The sequence below is a fragment of the Asterias rubens genome, chromosome 15, assembly GCF_902459465.1.
Source record: "Asterias rubens chromosome 15, eAstRub1.3, whole genome shotgun sequence".
Taxonomy (NCBI): Eukaryota; Metazoa; Echinodermata; class Asteroidea; order Forcipulatida; family Asteriidae; genus Asterias; species Asterias rubens.
The window spans coordinates 12,295,476-12,313,252 of record NC_047076.1 but is presented as its reverse complement, the minus strand read 5'-3'; the positions used below and the strand labels follow the sequence as shown (position 1 = coordinate 12,313,252).

The 17,777-nt window shown below is 38.1% G+C and overlaps 3 protein-coding genes across 3 annotated transcripts in view; all 3 read right to left on the bottom strand.

Annotated features, from left to right (window-relative positions):
* LOC117300281 (sacsin-like) overlaps positions 1–7,348 on the bottom strand; it is a 27,986-nt gene extending 20,638 nt beyond the window's left edge. The window contains exon 1 of the mRNA XM_033784015.1: positions 7,266–7,348. The gene's annotated coding sequence lies outside the window, so the exon portion shown is untranslated. The remainder of the gene's footprint in view (positions 1–7,265) is intronic.
* Positions 1,101–17,777, bottom strand: LOC117300279 (uncharacterized protein K02A2.6-like). Its single transcript, XM_033784012.1, has 2 exons — positions 17,746–17,777; positions 1,101–4,373 (listed from the first exon to the last, which is right to left on the bottom strand). Exon 2 carries the CDS (start codon positions 4,215–4,217, stop codon positions 1,101–1,103), a length of 3,117 nt encoding a protein of 1,038 aa, XP_033639903.1. The 5' UTR covers positions 4,218–4,373; positions 17,746–17,777.
* Positions 14,059–17,238, bottom strand: LOC117300191. Its single transcript, XM_033783915.1, has 2 exons — positions 16,444–17,238; positions 14,059–15,280 (listed from the first exon to the last, which is right to left on the bottom strand). Exons 1-2 carry the CDS (start codon positions 16,673–16,675, stop codon positions 15,207–15,209), a joined length of 306 nt encoding a protein of 101 aa, XP_033639806.1. The 5' UTR covers positions 16,676–17,238; the 3' UTR covers positions 14,059–15,206.

The window sequence follows — 17,777 nt, the reverse complement described above, 5'->3', positions numbered from 1 at the left end:
TTGATGTAAACCAAGATAAATGAATATAAACAATAAAAAGATATTTGAAAATTACGGCTCAATATTGGTTATCGAAGCTGCAAGAAATTGTTGACAGAAAAAATACTTCTGCAGTTTTACTAATTTGCGTTTTTAGAAACAGAGAAAGGCATAAGATCTGAAATTTTCTGAGATTCAAATAAATTATTCGTACAAAGAAAATACCTCTTTTTTCAAAAACTATCGTACTTCAGAGAGTCGTTTCTCACAATGTTGTTACAACAGCTCTCTGTTTCTCGTTAAAGTAAAGTGTTTATGTTTTAATAATTTATTTGAGTAATTACCAAATGTGTAATTTTAAAGGGTCTGATGTGGACATTTTTTAGGACACAAAACACAACGTCCACAGATTTAAATAAGCTCACACAGTTTGAAGATAATGACGGTAGAAAGCTTCTCTAAAAATACTTGCTGAGGTGCTGTAGTGAAAAAAAATGAGTATTAAACCACGACGAAAATTATTTTAACATAACGTATTTTTGTGACATTGTTTCACCCATTTCTCAAAAACTGCAGCACCTAATGTTTTTTACTGTAAAGCTTTCTACCATTGTAGAGTCTTACTAGACATACGGATTAAACCAATACTATAGACGAATTCAATCTTATGTGCATCAACATGTGTCTTTATTCCGTTCCTCGGTTTTCCACACCTTTCCATGTACTCTTACACGAGGCCAACTCATTTGCATAAATGTATAACATTACATGTATTACAGTGTGATCACGTGAACACTACATTCTCTCCTTTCTTAAAATAACAAACCCTTAGTTAAACTGGAAAGTAAACGCACAGTATCAAACTTTAACTTTTAACAACATCATCAAGTTTAAACAATGTTAACCATTTAACAAAACAATTGTGTTTCTTTTAAAATACAGTAGTCCATACTATGACTTATCATATTAGACTTAGACCGGGATATTGCAAATTTTATGTTGGTGAGATATTTAAAACTATCCCAGAAAACATTTGTTACTTATCTTGTATCTCCTCTGGTAAACAATATTTACCCTTACATCCTGTGCTTACTGCTTATAACACATACTTTAAGTTTTATCTAAACATCCATTACAAAATCATCAAAACGCTTAGGGAGACAGTTTCTCGTTGTACGAACTGCCCTTGGTGAACCTAGCATTGGACTTGAGATGGAGACTTGTGGGTCTACAATGTCTCCACTAATATCCTCATTCTGTGTTGGATCTTCGATACTCTCCTGACTAGTGTCAGACTCTGTTTGCTGGTATTTCTTTACATGAGTGCTATTTCTTTTGTATTTCACTCCCTCTGGAGATTCAACAGTGCAACTGTTACCCTGTTTCTCCACTAATGTGTATGGCACTGCATGAAATGGTGTACTCATTTTGTTTTGTTGACTTTGCTTCACCAGTACAGCATCTCCCTTTTTCAGATCACTTTCTTCTGCTCTTCTTTTGTTATCTACATACAACTTATTTTTGTGTTTCATCAGAGCATCTCTGTCTTGAACTTCCTCATCATTTCTGTACTCTAACTCCTCTATTTGTGGCAATTTTGTTCTGAGTTTTCGCCCAAACATTAACTCAGCTGGGGACACACCTGTAGTGCTATGAGGAGTTGTTCTGTACGCAAACATGTATGACCGGATTTCCCTTTTCCAGTCCTGTGACTGAGCATGAGCTATTCTAATGCGCTTCATCAGCGATCTGTTTTGTCGTTCAACTTCACCATTTGCTGCAGGGTGCAGAGGTGTCACTAATCTATGGTTAATACCATTTTCATTTAAGTATTCCTTGAACACTTCTGACCTGAACTGTGGGCCGTTGTCCGAGGTAATTGACCTTGGTAGCCCATAACGAGAGAACATATTCTCCAGTGCATTCACAATCTTAGCTGTTGTAGTATCTTTCATAATTTCTACTTCATAAAATCTACTGTAATAGTCTACCACAACAAACACATAGTGTTTTGATGGGAGAGGTCCCAGTAGGTCAATGGCCAAGTCCTGCCAAGGACCCGTAGGCATTTGCGTTGGATGCAATGGTTCTGGGTTGGGCATCGCACTTACTAGTTGACATCCATGACATGATCGAACTAATCTCAAAACATCTTTATCCATGTTTGGCCACCACACTTTACTTCTCAACCTTTGTTTTGTGCCTACTATGCCCAAATGACCACGATGTGCTAATTCTACACATTTTGTACGTAACGTCTTAGGTATGACTAATCTTGTTCCTCTCAACACCAGGTAACCGATTGAACTCAACTCATTCCTGATTGGAAAATAATTAACACTGGATTTATCAAAATCACCTTTCGCTAGACACTTTCTAACTTTGATCAATTCTGCATCGTCCTTTGATGCTTCTTCCACTTCACGTGTAGTTAAAGCTTTGGGTGTTGCCTGTTCTGCAACAAACTTAACATACTCCTCAGCTTTATTTGCTAGTGTGTTTGGTTTATCAGCTACATTGCTTTTTACCAACCTTGACAACACATCTGCAATGTTTTGTGGCCCAGGTGCATATCGAATTGTATATGTGAATGGCATTAATCTTAACACCCATCTCTCAATTCTGGCATTTGGTTTTGACTTTGGCCCATACAACACTTCTAGTGGTTTATGATCTGTGATCAATTCGAAATTCAATCCATATAGATATATCTGAAATTTCTCACATGCCCACACAACGGCAAGTGCTTCTTTCTCAGTAGTAGAGTACCTTGTCTCCACATCACTTAATGTCCTACTGGCATAACTAATTACTCTAGTTTCCCCTTCATATTCTTGAAGTAACACAGCCCCTAAACCAACATTACTTGCATCCGTAACAAGTTGTGTACGTGTAGCATCAAGACGGTAATACCCTAATGTCTCAGTCTTAGTTAGGCAATCCTTCAACACATCAAAACTGTTTTGTTGTTCTTTGCCCCATGTGAACTTCTCATTTTTTCTAGTCAGCCTACGCAATGGTTCAGCCACAGTGGCCAAATTTGGAATGTATCGTGCTGAGAAATTCACAAGTCCCAGAAAACTCTTGATTTCGGCTGCATTGTTGGGGGGTCTTGCCTCTTTCATGGCTTTGATTCTCCCCTCTGTGGGCTCAACTCCGTTTTTGGATAACACATGACCCATGAACGTAATCTTTGTCAAACCAAACTGACACTTTTCCTTATTTAAGGTCAAGTTCTTTTCCTTCAGTCTCTGCATGACTTTCACTAGTCTTTCATCGTGCTCTGCTTGGTTTTTTCCATGAACAACAATATCATCTGATATGTTTTGAACTCCTTCACAATCATGTAGTACCTGAGCTATTACTTGCTGGTACTTCTCTGGTGCTGCACTTATGCCAAACATCAATCGTGTATACCTATACAGGCCTTTATGGGTTACAAACGTTGTGATTTCTCGTGAATCTTCTTCCAATTCTATCTGGTGATACCCATACTTCATATCTAACTTACTGAAAACTTCACTACCATTCATATTGTACAAAATCTCATCAACAGTAGGAATAGGATGCCTTTCTCTGATTATGGCCTTATTGGCTTGTCGCATATCAACACACAGTCGAATATCGCCATTTGGTTTGGGTACAACAATCACTGGGCTTACCCACGAAGTTGGGTGATTAACTTTCTCTATTATACTTAGTGACTCTAATTCATCTAGTTTGTCACTGACCTTCTCTCTTAAGGTGTATGGTACCCGGTACATGTGTTGTGCCACTGGTCTAACCTCTTTGTCAATGTGCAACTTCAGCTTATGGTCCTTCAACTTTCCTACCCCTTGAAAACATTCTGGATAACTATCTATCACTTCTCCAGCCACAAGGTTTACACCAATCTTAAGCACACCCAGTTCAACACTTGTATCTTTACCTAGAAGTGCAGGCCCTTTACTTTCTGTGACATAAAAATCTGCTTCTACTTCAGTGTCTTCATGACTCATACCATCAACTTTAATTTTGGTTACAAATTTACCAAGAACCTTTAATGGATTTGTTGATCCATATGCATACAACTTCTTATTACTTCTTTCAGATTTACACTGAATTCTTTTACCTTTCAATTCCTCCCACAGACTTTTGTCAATGATATTTACTGAAGCTCCACTGTCAATGATAACATCTACTGGTATGCCCTGCCCCAAACTTACTTTGATCTTTTCCTCTTTAATACTTCCCACCATGCCTACATGGAATGCAAATTCAGTGTCACTACCAGTTTCAGTGTCTTCTTGCACTGTGTGAACTTTTCCTCTTGGTTTATTTCCTCCGGTTCCATTCCATTTTTGTCCTTTGTTATTTCTCCATTTGGCATCCTTTTGTTCGTAATTGTCTTTTCTGTTTTTGCTCGTCTGGGTCTTGCAAGCAACTCCATAATGTCCGCGATTTCCGCATTTGTTGCACACCGCATTTCGGGCTGGACACTCCTGATCACGGGCATAATGTCCTCTGTGTCCACAACGGAAACACTGATCACCGTTGGCATGTTGTCTTGTCCCAGCGCCGCCTCTATAACCCTTGCTGGCGTCTCCATGTTCACCATTCTTTCTCCTTTGCTCGTAGTCAGAGGCCTTGTGTTGCCTTACAGCATTTACATGTGGACCATAGTCTGGTTTCTTCGCCTCCATATCCTTGGACTGTTTCTCAGTCAATTCTACATTTGTTGCGATCATCCTCAAACGGTCAAGTGTTAATGATTGCCCCTTTTCTAACAGTTTGGTACGAATTTTATGTGACTTACATTGTGCAATCACCTGGTCCCTGATCTCCTCGTCTGACTTGTCAAACTCGCATAATAATGCCTTCTGTCGGAGCCGCACTATGTACTGATCAACTGTTTCCCCGGCCGCCTGTTCCATGTTGCGAAAACCATAGCGTTCGTACGGCACGTTGATTTTCACTTCGAAATGTTTGTTCAAGGTTTTCACGGCTTTATCATACTCGTCTGTTCCCTCCTCCTCCGTCAGGGAAAAGAAAATATCCTGAACGTCAGGACCGGTACAATGCAGTAGAAGGGCTTTCTTCTGTCCTTGATTTGTGACTCCCTTTCCAACAGCAAAATACTCAAACCCACGCAACCATCGCCGCCACATTTGTCTCAACTGTGCGGGGTCACCATGAGGGTCAAATTTCTCAACTCCATTCAGCTGGATATTCTGCGCCATTTCGTCGGTGTTTCGCACTTTTCCTCTGTTTCAAAACAACTTAAACTTTTCCAAAAGTTGCTATGATGTTTATCCTCGTCGCCAATTGTAGAGTCTTACTAGACATACGGATTAAACCAATACTATAGACGAATTCAATCTTATGTGCATCAACATGTGTCTTTATTCCGTTCCTCGGTTTTCCACACCTTTCCATGTACTCTTACACGAGGCCAACTCATTTGCATAAATGTATAACATTACATGTATTACAGTGTGATCACGTGAACACTACAACCATCATTATTATATTCAAACCCGTGAGTTGTATGTGAAGCTGTACCCAGGGATTCGGGTACTTTTTCAAAATGTCCACAGATTTACATTAAACTTACATGGTTTGAAGATAAAGGTAGTGGAAAGCTTCCCTTCAAATAATTATTACTAAATAAGGTTGTGTTTGGTTTAAATTGTTTTAGCATGTAAAATCCCCTTAACTATGAGTTATGGTATTATTATACCAAAACCATAGCATAACTGGTTAATACGTTTTTACATGCTAAAACTGAGACGAAAGTTATTACTTTTACTCATTTCTCAAAAACTACGGCACCTCAGTAAGTAAAATTTTAAGGGAAGCTTTCTACTATCATAATCTTCAAACTGTGTAAGTTTAATGTAAATCTGTGGACATTGTGGTTTTTTTTTTGTTAGGAAAAAGTACATAGACCCTTTAAATGAAATTAAAATAAAGTGGCAATGGTAACACTAGATTGAGCATTCTCGAGGTGGAAACAGGATGAATACATTTTCTGAAACAGATTGTACCACTACATGGAACGTACAATGCATTGCGAGGGATGGGATTTTTTTTTTTTTTTTTTTTTGACTATAAGTATACTGCACCGTATCGGCGTTGCACATGGAAGACCTCTTGAACTTGACTGCTGCACTATTGTATTCGAACCTTGACTGGCTTAGACTTGATTTCAAGTCTGGTTATTTCTAGTGCATCCGCCACGGAGAAATCCCCCGTAGATTTGCCATCACACGATTAGTCTTGGCCCAAGACTATGGTGCTTGATTCTGGATTGTGTACTTCGCGCGGTTGAATCGCCGAAGTGCGCCCGCCACGGTATGATCTAGTTACTTGGACGGCTTGAAATCTAGACTACACTCTGCAAGCTACCATACTCGTGATCGTAAATGCCAAACGGGAGGTTAGTCTGCAAGAGGGCACTATAATGTGTTGGCTATCGGGTAGACAAAAAGCCATGATCACAGACTTGGAACCAAGTCTATGTCTGGCTTTGTTGAGGTTTGTCCGGTTGCGCGCGCAAGACAGCTAACTTTAAAGGGACATTGCCTTAGATCGGGTTGGTCTATGAAAGTGTGCGAAACCGTAGTGTATACATGAAATGCATAATGGTTAGGATGTTTTAAAAGTAGAATATGACGATCCACACAAAGAGGCCTCGAAATTGCGTGTTTTTCCTTTTGTTTTGCGAACTAACGTCGGCCATTTTGTGTGTAGCAACAACCAAAAAAGACTCCATAGCAATAACATAGCGTGCCGTATTTAATGTAGTTCATAACGTATTATTCACCAAAGGTTTAGCAAGAAAGTTAGGCGGCCATCTTGCGCGTTTACAGATTATAATCATTCATTTTCGAGCAGTGTTAAAGCACCGGAAGGTAAACGAGCTTACCGTTAGCGCGCTATGAGAATTGAAACTGTACTGTAAGCACAAATCGGCAGTAGGCCTAGTGTTAATTTAAAGCAGCTCTACGAAATAGTGGAAAAATTAACCCATTGAAAAAAATCATGGGATTCAATGGTGTTGAATTTAGGGCATTCGATGGGATCCAATGGGATCAACAGGTGATTTTTTTTTCCTGGGATCCTGATTGATCCCAGTTGATTCCACTTGGAAGACTGTTTAAACAAATGGGATTCCCATCAGTGGATCTCATTCAAACTGTAGGGTGTGGAGTGGAGAGCAATTCACCGATGTTCCGACTACCTGTGAGTTGGCGTTTTTGTTAGGGTTGTAATAATATGAATTTTAACAGGATATAATAACTCACCGTTATCTGTTATGTTGCAGATCAGACCGAATTCCTTCGCATATGGAGATAGGTTTGGTCCCACTGCTGCAACAACTGCCGGCATCTGCCAAATGAATGTAGAAATTCCGGCAGTGTCACTCAGAAATATAGGGGGGGGGGGGCCTAAAATAATGTGTATTCGTGTACAGCTCTCATTGGGCGCGTAGCGTAGAATCCCACATTCGGGAAAAACGGATGTTTAGTCTTTAATCAAGTCGTACATCATTGTATGTCATCAGCCAACGGTATATTATGTACATGAATTGCAGCATATGTGCCACCGAATGAGAGCTGTGCGCATGTTCATGGAGGCTACCGTATCCTTAATTACTGATCAGTAAACCCTGCCTTCACTTAGCAACAGCCTAGCAACGAGAATATTGCACGATTTGGGTTTTCCCCGAGCACGCAACACACATTCCGGTGCCTCTTGAACCTAGTCTTGGTGCAAGACGTTTCTCGTTTCCCTTTTCACGCACACCGCGGCCAATTTACCAACAGCGCCCGCACCGACTCAATCCGCACCGACTCACGTGACTTAGTTCACTCACCGCTCCCCCGGAGAAACGTCTTGGTCCGTGTACATGTTTGAGTTATGTGACCTCCGTATACATATTCAACGTGTGGGTCAACAAAATACTACGCACGCGCACAACTGGAAACAGAGAAGCGGGCCAGCCTGGTAACCTGCATGCATCGTTGTCCGAGTAAACATCGCTGCTGCCGCGGGAACCCGGGAAATGCACATGTGCGTTTGTTGTTGTGCGGTGGAAATCCGAAAAGTTTGCAATGTATTATAATAACAATGACTTCCCTGGCACCGCCGCCGGGCCGTGGCCGCCTCGGCAAAACTCGATGGTGTTTATTTGCGGCAGAGAACTTGTTACTTGTAGAATAATAATTTCGAAATTAAAGAAAGACAGTCAGTTATTATCGGTATTAAGCACAATTTTGGGAGAAGAAATCACACCAACCGCCAGTATGAATATATGTGAACAATGTGATTCCAAAGATGCCAAGTGACGAAAGGGCAAAGTGATAGGGAACGAAATTAAACAACAGTTCTCGGCCAATGTTGGTTGACATCCAAATGTTCACTAAATTGGTAATGTCTTATAAGTTATTGTACACTACACTAACTTCTGAAGAAATTTAAGTCGTAACCACACTGCTTCTCTAAGAAATGCAACTCTTCTTATAAAATCTTTTGTGATTATTTAAAAATCAAATGTCTCTTTGTTTTTTTCCTGTGGCAAGTTTCATTAAAAGCAACAGATATAATTTAAATGCGAAAAGGGACTCATTAGCCCTTTCAAAAACAACGTGAATTACTGCAAGATAACCGGGCCAGACAAAATTTGACTGGTCTTTTGATCATTGTTTGGACAGTGTGTGTACAGCTTAAAGGGGGGGTACAGAATTGGTAAGAAAAAACCTCGTAAAAAATTCCTAAGATCACAGATTTACATAATACTTACACGGTCTAATGATAATGATAGTAGAAAACATCCCTTGAAATATTTCCGTCCATAATGCCATATTTGATGAGAAAGAAAGAAAAGTAATTTTCCGATCGGACTTTATCGCTCCGGTAGCGTTTTATTAATTTTTTGAATCAATTTCGTAGATACTGCCCTCACACGACCAATAATAGTTATTTTGTTTTCTCAATTCGGCACGCGTAAATAATTCGCGAACGGTCGGTTACTGGTTCGCAGCAAACGTCGTTCTCAAGGATGATCGATCTCGCCGCGCAAAGCGCACCAAATTAACCCTCCGTGGAGATGAGCCAAGCATATGAGGTTGTAGTGTTATTCACGTCGATGAGTTGGCCACGTTGCTGCTCTAGACACACGCTCGAACACACACACGTAAGCTAAGTCATGCCTGAGACCAGCACTATGGCCAGTTCAAGCCCAATGAAGTGAGTATTTTGTTTAATTTAGAATCCAACAAACTTGTCATATCATCATCTGATCATCCACATCATATCCTCATTTTTTTTTTTTTTTTTTTTTTTTTTTCAATAAGAAAATCTTCACCGTCAAATCGGAAAAACGATACCACTAATAATAGTATCGTTGGTCACAGTTTAGCTACGTCAAAAGCACTCTGAAATCTCTGTGAACTCATGATTTTGACAGTTTTACGAAATTATTTCTCTTTCACCTTGTTAAAATTTTAGGGCCTTGAAAAAAAAGCCAGACAAAAACTGAGACTGGCCTCTGTCTCTGTGAATTTGTTCAGTCAGTCACTGAAAATAAGCTATTTTTTTATTCCTACATTTTAGTCCTAGTGGTGGCAGTGCATCTAGATAGGCCTACTCTACCATGCTGTTTCAACACCTGTGGATAAGGAGTTCCATGAACAACAAACCCTTCCCTCTGTTTTAATTAAAATGTAAGTTATCAAATTTGTGTTAGACTTTCCAAGATAAGTAATGTTTGTATCAAAAAAACAAGTTGTGATAAACATTTTCTCTATCAAATGGATGAAACCAGGAATGTTTTTTAATTTGTTATCGAGGGTGGTTCATCAAACACAAGTCAAACTCAAAGGTGTTGATTTATTTTAAAAGGTTATGTGATGGTTGAGGTGAAAGCTCAATCACAAAAGGAAAACAAAAGATAGTTATGTGGCAGAGTAAATGCAGTTTATTTGCAAGGCATCTAACATGACAAGACGAGACTATAAAAAAAGTTTTTTAAAGAAATTTATTGGTGTGGCTTTCTCTTTTTCAGCAACCCTGTGGGAACTACCAACGGTTAAGATGAATTCTTTGAAGACAGTGACTCGATTTCCTCTGGATTGTAAGTTCAGTATGCTTCTCTGTTTTTGCATTGCAAAGATAATAAAATTGACTAATAAATTAATCTTTGCAATTTTTAAAATAGTTTTATTTCTTCCTAAAGTGGCCACCTAAAAACAAAAAATGGCTGACATTTTTCAGTTGAAATTAATCTTGACCTTTTTCTAACAGCCATCCTGCTAGTGCTAGAGTACGTTAAACTTCCTACGAATGCGAAAGCGAAGCGACTATGGCGTGAATTTGACGTCACAACTCCGTTTTCGCTGCGAATATTTGCAAGAGTCGAGCACAGGCCAACTTCCGCGAATATTTGTTGCGAATTTGTGACGTCAACATTCGCTTCGCATTCGCATTCCCAGGAAGTATGAACCGGGCTTTACAATACTTTAGGTAGAACAATGTTTTGTGCACTTTAAACAATTTATGCATGTTGAAAGTAGCTTTTTTAGGTGAAAACAAATAAATAAAAAAGAAAACATACATGTAACTGATTTTTGTTTTGTTTTGCCGCAGTCTTATGATGAAAGATGTCACTACTTAAAGCCTTTTTAGTCAGAGTTTGTTTCAGTAATTCACCTCGAGGTACTCCAATCTGATTAAGCCTTCTTTGTTTTCTTTTTTATTGAAATTGATGTGTAAAAATGCAAGTAAATTTCAGCGTTCAGTTTTATCAGATCAGACAGTAGTTTACTTAGATTTTATGAAATTTTTGGCTCGTATCTGGGCCCAATTTCATGGCTCTGCTTACCGTAACGTAAGCAAAGAGTCAGCGCTTACTTAAGCAGGGAATTCTGCGCGTATGTCAAGCGTATTTAACAGGTTAACAGTGAATTTTTGCATGTGCACACGTGTACTCGACGTTACTAAAATACTAGTCATTATTCGCTTACACCGCTAGCGCAAAAATTCTGCGCTTGCACAGTAAGTGAAGTAATGGTGATCGCAAGCACAAAATACTGCGGTAAGCAGAGCCATGAAATTAGGCCCCGGTCATGCTTATTTTGTATTGTAAATTTGTTTGAAGAAAATTGAATCATGGTAAGTTTGGTTGGGGAGAAAAGGTTAGTTTTTTCTTTTTTCTAATGTGGCTTGGTTAAAACAACAGTTTAGTAAAATGAAAATTTATCTTATTGTTTCTATTTCCCTCCAATTTCAGGCCTAGCACTCTTGATGACCTACCGTTTTTTCAAGTTAAAGTATTGGGCGATTCCTTCACGAGGTACTTGCCGAGGAACTTAAACAGTGACTGGTTTCTTCCTGATGTTGTAACCCAGCCAGGAGCAACATATTTCTTGCAAAATCGGAAAAATTTTCCTTGAAATGTAGTGTCATAGATATGTAAATACTTCAACAAATAATGACCATAAAAAAGTTACTTGATACTTTGTAGGAAACACTGCAGCTGTTGATACTTTTGAGAAAAGATTATTTTCGAAATGATATGGTTTGGACAATTGGTCATCAGAAAATATGTGAAGCTGAGAAACAATTTGATTCATGTATGAATCGTTCCGCTGTTGCCAGATATGTGGTTGGTAGCGCTAAACATTGATGAACTCTATGTTTATGTGAACATATTATGGTGATATTTTTTAAAATTTGGTTTGGCTGTCACATAGACAAAAACCAATCTGTGTCCCTTAATGTTATTTGTTATTTATTATAGCAAGGTACATGGACTTAGGTGTCTGATTTTTGTGTTTAAGGTACTATACAGGATTGGTAGAGCTGACAAAATAGTAGTAGTGAATGTGATGGGATCAGCTAATGCCTTTTTTCTTTTTTCTTGAGGTTTTCAGATTCAGTTTTGTCGAACATGACTTAATTTCAGAGGGAAGTTTTTCACAGAAAAGAATGTCTCTGGTATGAATTTCATTGTCAAAACTGAAATAAAGCAACATTTTTGTATCCTTACCGATTCTGTGTAATACAAAAATGTACCTTGAAGGTAAAAAGCAATGTTCATATGATTGCTTTACAGGGTTTTCATTATTAATATTTAACTTATTTTATGCAATACTAAACATTCCAAAATGTCCTAACAGTTGTATTACAAGTTGGATGTGATACTACAAAAAGCAAGAAAATAAGTATCAAGTGGAAAGTATTTTAACTTGGGTAATTAACAGGTCTCCTAATTACTTGGGTGTCCCTGCAATTACTTTTAATTGTACTGCCACAATACTTGTGTGTAAATCTTTTATATAATTGTATTTTTTCTGTTTTATATAATTGTGAGTACATGGAAATGTTGGTAACTGTGTGAGACATTCATGCTGCTGAAAGAAGAAACCGAAAACAAATAAATGTTTCCATAAAACAGGAAAAAGTGTGACAGAGTTTTCATTTTGTTGGTATTAAAAACTATTAATTTGACTACTGAACCCCCACAAGAGGTGCAAATAAATAAATAAATAAATGAATATGTGGGATTGGGCTCGTGACGGTGATGCCTTACAAGAAAATAGTGCATCTGAAATAAGAGTATAAACCAATGAGATTTTTTTAGCATCTGAAAAATGCTTTAAAATTGTTATTTGTTGAGTGAAAAGTTAAAGTGAAAAGTTTGTGAGACCAAATGTAAGAAAAACAAAACTGTTTTCCCAGTAGCTGACTGGCAATGGGGTACAAGTTTTTCTTCACAACGAAACCACGAGACGCTAAATAGTCTGGTACCTCACTGTTTACCAAACACAGCTTTCAGATTTCTCGTAGTAAGTAGGAAGCCGCACACAATCAACTTGCCTAGCGTTTTCTTACGCAGCAGCTGATTAGTCAAGAAGGCAACGTAGTACAGTCTGACCAATCACAATCGGGCTCTCATATTTTAGCCATGCTGGACATTTTGATTCAAACGATTACGCTGACGAAGACATATTCTGTAAAGGTTTTTGACTGTTTTGGGTTTCCTTAGGAAAAACGAACATAGTAAAATACTAGATGAATAGTGTATCTAACACTCATTAAGGAAAATTATTCTGCCCAATTTAGTTAAATATTATGAAAATGACTTTTACGGAGACCCTTATTTCTTCTCAAAATCCGTGATGCTTTTGGTCTCATATTTCTGTATTTTTAGCACAAAAAATCGTGTTATTAATTTTCTAGGTACAATAAAACATTATCGCTTCGTTGTGTGATGTTTTTTTTCGTTACAGTGTTTAATTTTCCCGAAATGAATTTTTGAAAACGTGTCCTCCAAGCAGAAGCTCATAAGATACGCAGCGAATAGCTGTGTTTTAAATATTATAAAAACGACTTACGGAGACCCTTATTTCTGCACAAAATCCGTGATGTTTTTGGTCTCATATTTCTGTATTTTTAACACAAAAAATCGTGTTATTAATTTTCTAGGTACAATAAAACATTATCGCTTCGTTGTGTGATGTTTTTTTTTCGTTACAGTGTTTTATTTTCCCGAAATGAATTTTTGAAAACATGTTCTCCAAGCTTATTATTTATTGATAACGGTCATGCATCCGACTGACTGTACAAGGGTAACATGGTCTATACACGTACACCTACACGCAGTTTGCAATACATACACATTTCCACACACACACGACGTGCAGTTGCATGGCCGTACGTGAAAGAGCTCATTATATATGCGGATGACCCTTCAGTGGCCTTTCAGTAGACGACCGCAAACGGCCGGCCACCTCCGCCCTAAAGCCTGAATGGGAATGAGTGTACCAACGGCGCTGAGACGCATGAGGGCGATATTCAAAAATCTATACAGGGAAATTTGCAAGCCTGGACCGTGCGTGGCTATTCAATGATTTCATGCAAAATGTGTAATCGGTTTTTCACTATTTTCTCGGGACCCAGATGGCTGATCGATCTCAAACTTCTACAGGTTTGTCAGTTTATGTATATGGTGGCTTACATTAAGTGCTTACACTGCCAGCAACTGTTTTGTTAGTAAAAACCAGACCTGTACCCGGCCTTTAAAGTTTGCTAATAATAGTCCACACTTGATTGAATCTGAACAAAGATACACAACAGATAAGTGTTTCATTGATTGAAAGACATTCATTTTAATAACATCCATTTCAAGTGCCATCAAAATAGTTATGTACATATTTACATGTATTTTTTAGTAAAAGAACTTGTATGTAAAACTTAAAACAACAGATGAAGCCTTTGTAACTCGATTGTAAATAATTGCAGGTAATCATTTAAATTTTGAAAGGTATACATTTACTGCCTATTAGTTGATGCTGTCCAGTGATATATAGCCACATACATGTAAACTGTTTTTGACTAGGAATTTACATGTGACCAGCACACCACAAGATAAAACTATGTCTCAGTCTGACTTCATGTGCCAGAGACAGTAACTTGTTGGTTGTTACAGTAACAAAAGGCTATGCATAATGTGTCAGTTGCTTTTCAAAATCATCATTTGCTACTCAATATTACCATTCAGGATGCAAAAATGCTGGATGAAATTGTTCACTGCTAGTATACATAGAATGCCATGAAAAAAAGCAGATTTGCATTGAGGTTGGCAAACTACAACATACTATACAACTTTTTTTTCACCAACAATCTTACTTGGTTGTTAACGTTTTCAGCAGCCTTTTTTTAATTTGACTACATGTTGAGCAGTTTGAAAAAGAAAAAAACAAGAAGACCTAATCAACATGTTTTTGTCTTGAACCTTTGGCAATGATACAATAATAGTTGTTTAAAAATTGAGACAAGTTCACTGTGCTTATTATTACAACAGGATGAAGAAAGGACAATCATTGTTTGGTTTCAGTGTAAAAACTCACTGTTCATGAAATTAATATAATAACACATGTTGACTACTTCCCTCTAAAATAGTGTCGTATTGGAGAACACACAGTTCTATCTGAATTGGACTTGTCTTTTGATCATTGTTTGGACAGTGTGCCTACAGCTTAAAGTTTGCTAATAATGGTTCACACTTGATTAAATATGGACATAAACAAATACATGTACACATAGTCATTGACTACAACCAAAAAATCATCATTTAATTGAATATGGTCAAAATTCAAGTGCCATTAAAATAATTATGTACAGTTATTTTTGGTTTTAAAAACAACCTCAGGTGAAAACGTGATATTAAACAATTGACTGGTTCAGGATGGAGCGTAGCTGTCCCAGCTGGCCATAGCACTTCCGGAATGCTGAACTCTTGGTTGATGAATTACCCCTGTTAAATTAAAAAGAAAAATTATGTTAAGTTAAAAATGTGGAGTATCCATAATTTTTTTGACTAAAAGTTCTTGGCTTTTTCCTTCTCACAGTAGAAAAGGAAGTAATTATTATTTGGTTAAAACAATAGCACATACAATGTACATGTATTGATATTTGCAAAACATCATGGAGATAATCTAGCTCTCTTTTAAATGATTAAAATAAAATCCCTTTCATGACATTGCTGCAAACAATTACAAGTATTTTAAAAAGTTGGGTGAAAACAAAACCTTGTAAAGCTTGATTGTCAATTAAGGCCACATGTATACAAAAAATATATGTTGATAGTCCCGGCTTTTCAAAAAAAGAGGGGGATGAGGACTGTTTATTTTTGTATTTTTTTTTTCAAAGGTTGCTGCCAAGCATTGTAGTTCAAACTGGCCACAAATTCTCAAGTTTAGAGTCATCACTTTAAATAGTTTTCAAAAGATTTGTGTTGTTTTCAAGTGCCCTTGAATTACTCTAGAAACTTGTAGAAATTACAAAATTCCTCATTATACTATAATTTTTAGAGTGCCCCTTATTACCAAGGAGGAAATGAATTGGTACCCTTGCCCTTTGCAAAAAAGGAGCATACATGCCTGAATATTTATAAGCTAAAGCCATTATAAGAGACTATGGAGAATGGTTCACTAAAGAATAGAGGCTGAGCCACCCATGTGAATAGGTCATAAAAACATGAAAGGAATGAAAGCCTGGGCATGCAAAAAGCTTGGTTGAAAGAGCTTGCTGGGTATTAGTTGACAAAGCTTTTCACAAGAAGCCATTCACAGGTCTGTCATAAACTCCAAATGGCATAAAGGAATAACCCTCTAAGTACTTGAGTTGGTAAATAGGTAGAGCAATAAAAATCAGCCACAATACCATTCTTGGAAAAAAGCACCGACTCTTGAGCAATGAATTGAATAGAACATCAATTACTAATTATCAAAGTAGAGATTATAGTTATACACCATATCTACCTTGTTTAAGCCAAGAGACTATGGCAAAACTCTAAAAAAAATTTAAAAAAAACCTGCCTACCACTATGCTATGTCACTGTGATTTTCTTCAAGATGCCTAAGATTATTGGAATGTCACACAATAGTCAGATAGTAATCATTTTTAAAAGGTACATACCATTTCGATACGCAATGACTTTCGTCAACAAACAATCCACACAGCATCTGTTTTTGACCAGCAACAGTAGTTCCTTCCCTTTGCTTGAGCAAAGACTCTCTGGACTTGCAAACAGGATCGAGTACTTGGGCGATTGTTCCAAAACATGATCTGGTATATCCGAAGTAATATCAGCAGCCTCCAGACCGAGTTTGCTTACTCGGTCTAACCATGGCGGAATACATTCCTCCATGGTCTAACTGATCTACAGCCAGAGCCTTAAGCGGCAAGACGACAACAACCAATGATTTCTCGTCAGCGCCGATGTCGTCGTTATCATGGTTATCGTTTCCACCAACAACAACTTTCAAAAAGTCCACAATAACTGTGGAAGCTTGGAAGATCAAGCTTTTTCCAAACCCCATTGGTAAATTGATAAATATATCATTACCCTGGGCGAAGAGCGTTAACTTGTTGGCTCTTAAACTTATCAAGACTTAACTTTCTTGCAGCAAAATCGATAGCTTCGTCTCTACTCTACCAAACGCCACTTTATACTTTGAGGGCTAGAGGTTATAGGGCCCCCACGCACAAATGCACCGTCGAAGATTTTCCATGCGCGACGCTTTTGTTGTCGTCGTTGAATTGTACAAGTAGATGCCATGCCAAGCTGTTCCCACCAAAGACGTACAGATACCAGACTGATGCCGATACTGCTACGTCAGAGTTATGCAGGCCAAGCGCAGCGGCATGGTTGGAATGTGCTCGGAATTTCCCGAGCGATTTGTACACGGACCAAGACGTTTCTCCGGGGGAGCGGTGAGTGAACTAAGTCACGTGAGTCGGTGCGGATTGAGTCGGTGCGGGCGCTGTTGGTAAATTGGCCGCGGTGTGCGTGAAAAGGGAAACGAGAAACGTCTTGCACCAAGACTACTTGAACCTTGCACGTTGGCGTCTGATACGACCCGAAACTTTTTGTTATGCTTTTGAGCAATAATTGCGGGGGTAAACACGTAATAATTATGGCCGCCCAATTTTTCTGTTACCCTGTGAATACACTAAGGCTTAAAGGAACATTACAGAATTGGTTTTTGCTAACAAAACATTTGCTGGCAGTGTAAGCACTTTATGTAATCCACCATAATATACATAAACTGACAAACCTGTAGAAATTTGAGATCGATCGGCCATCTGGGTCACGAGAGAATAGTGAAAAACCGATTACAAATTTTGCATTGCTCCGATGCCAAAATAAAAATGAATAAAACGCTCACTGAGCGATAAATTCCAAACGCGAAATTAGATTATTTATTTCTCATCAATATGACATTTCAGACAGAAATATTTCAAGGGAT

Bases quoted from the DNA above. Each gene is read 5' to 3' on its own strand.
- LOC117300191 (XM_033783915.1), bottom strand. From the start codon at position 16,675: ATGGAGGAATGTATTCCGCCATGGTTAGACCGAGTAAGCAAACTCGGT. The intron at 15,281-16,443 runs GTATGTACCTTT...TTAATTTAACAG, and splicing joins AGTCATTGCGTATCGAAATG to GGGTAATTCATCAACCAAGA.
- LOC117300279 (XM_033784012.1), bottom strand. From the start codon at position 4,217: ATGGTGGGAAGTATTAAAGAGGAAAAGATCAAAGTAAGTTTGGGGCAG.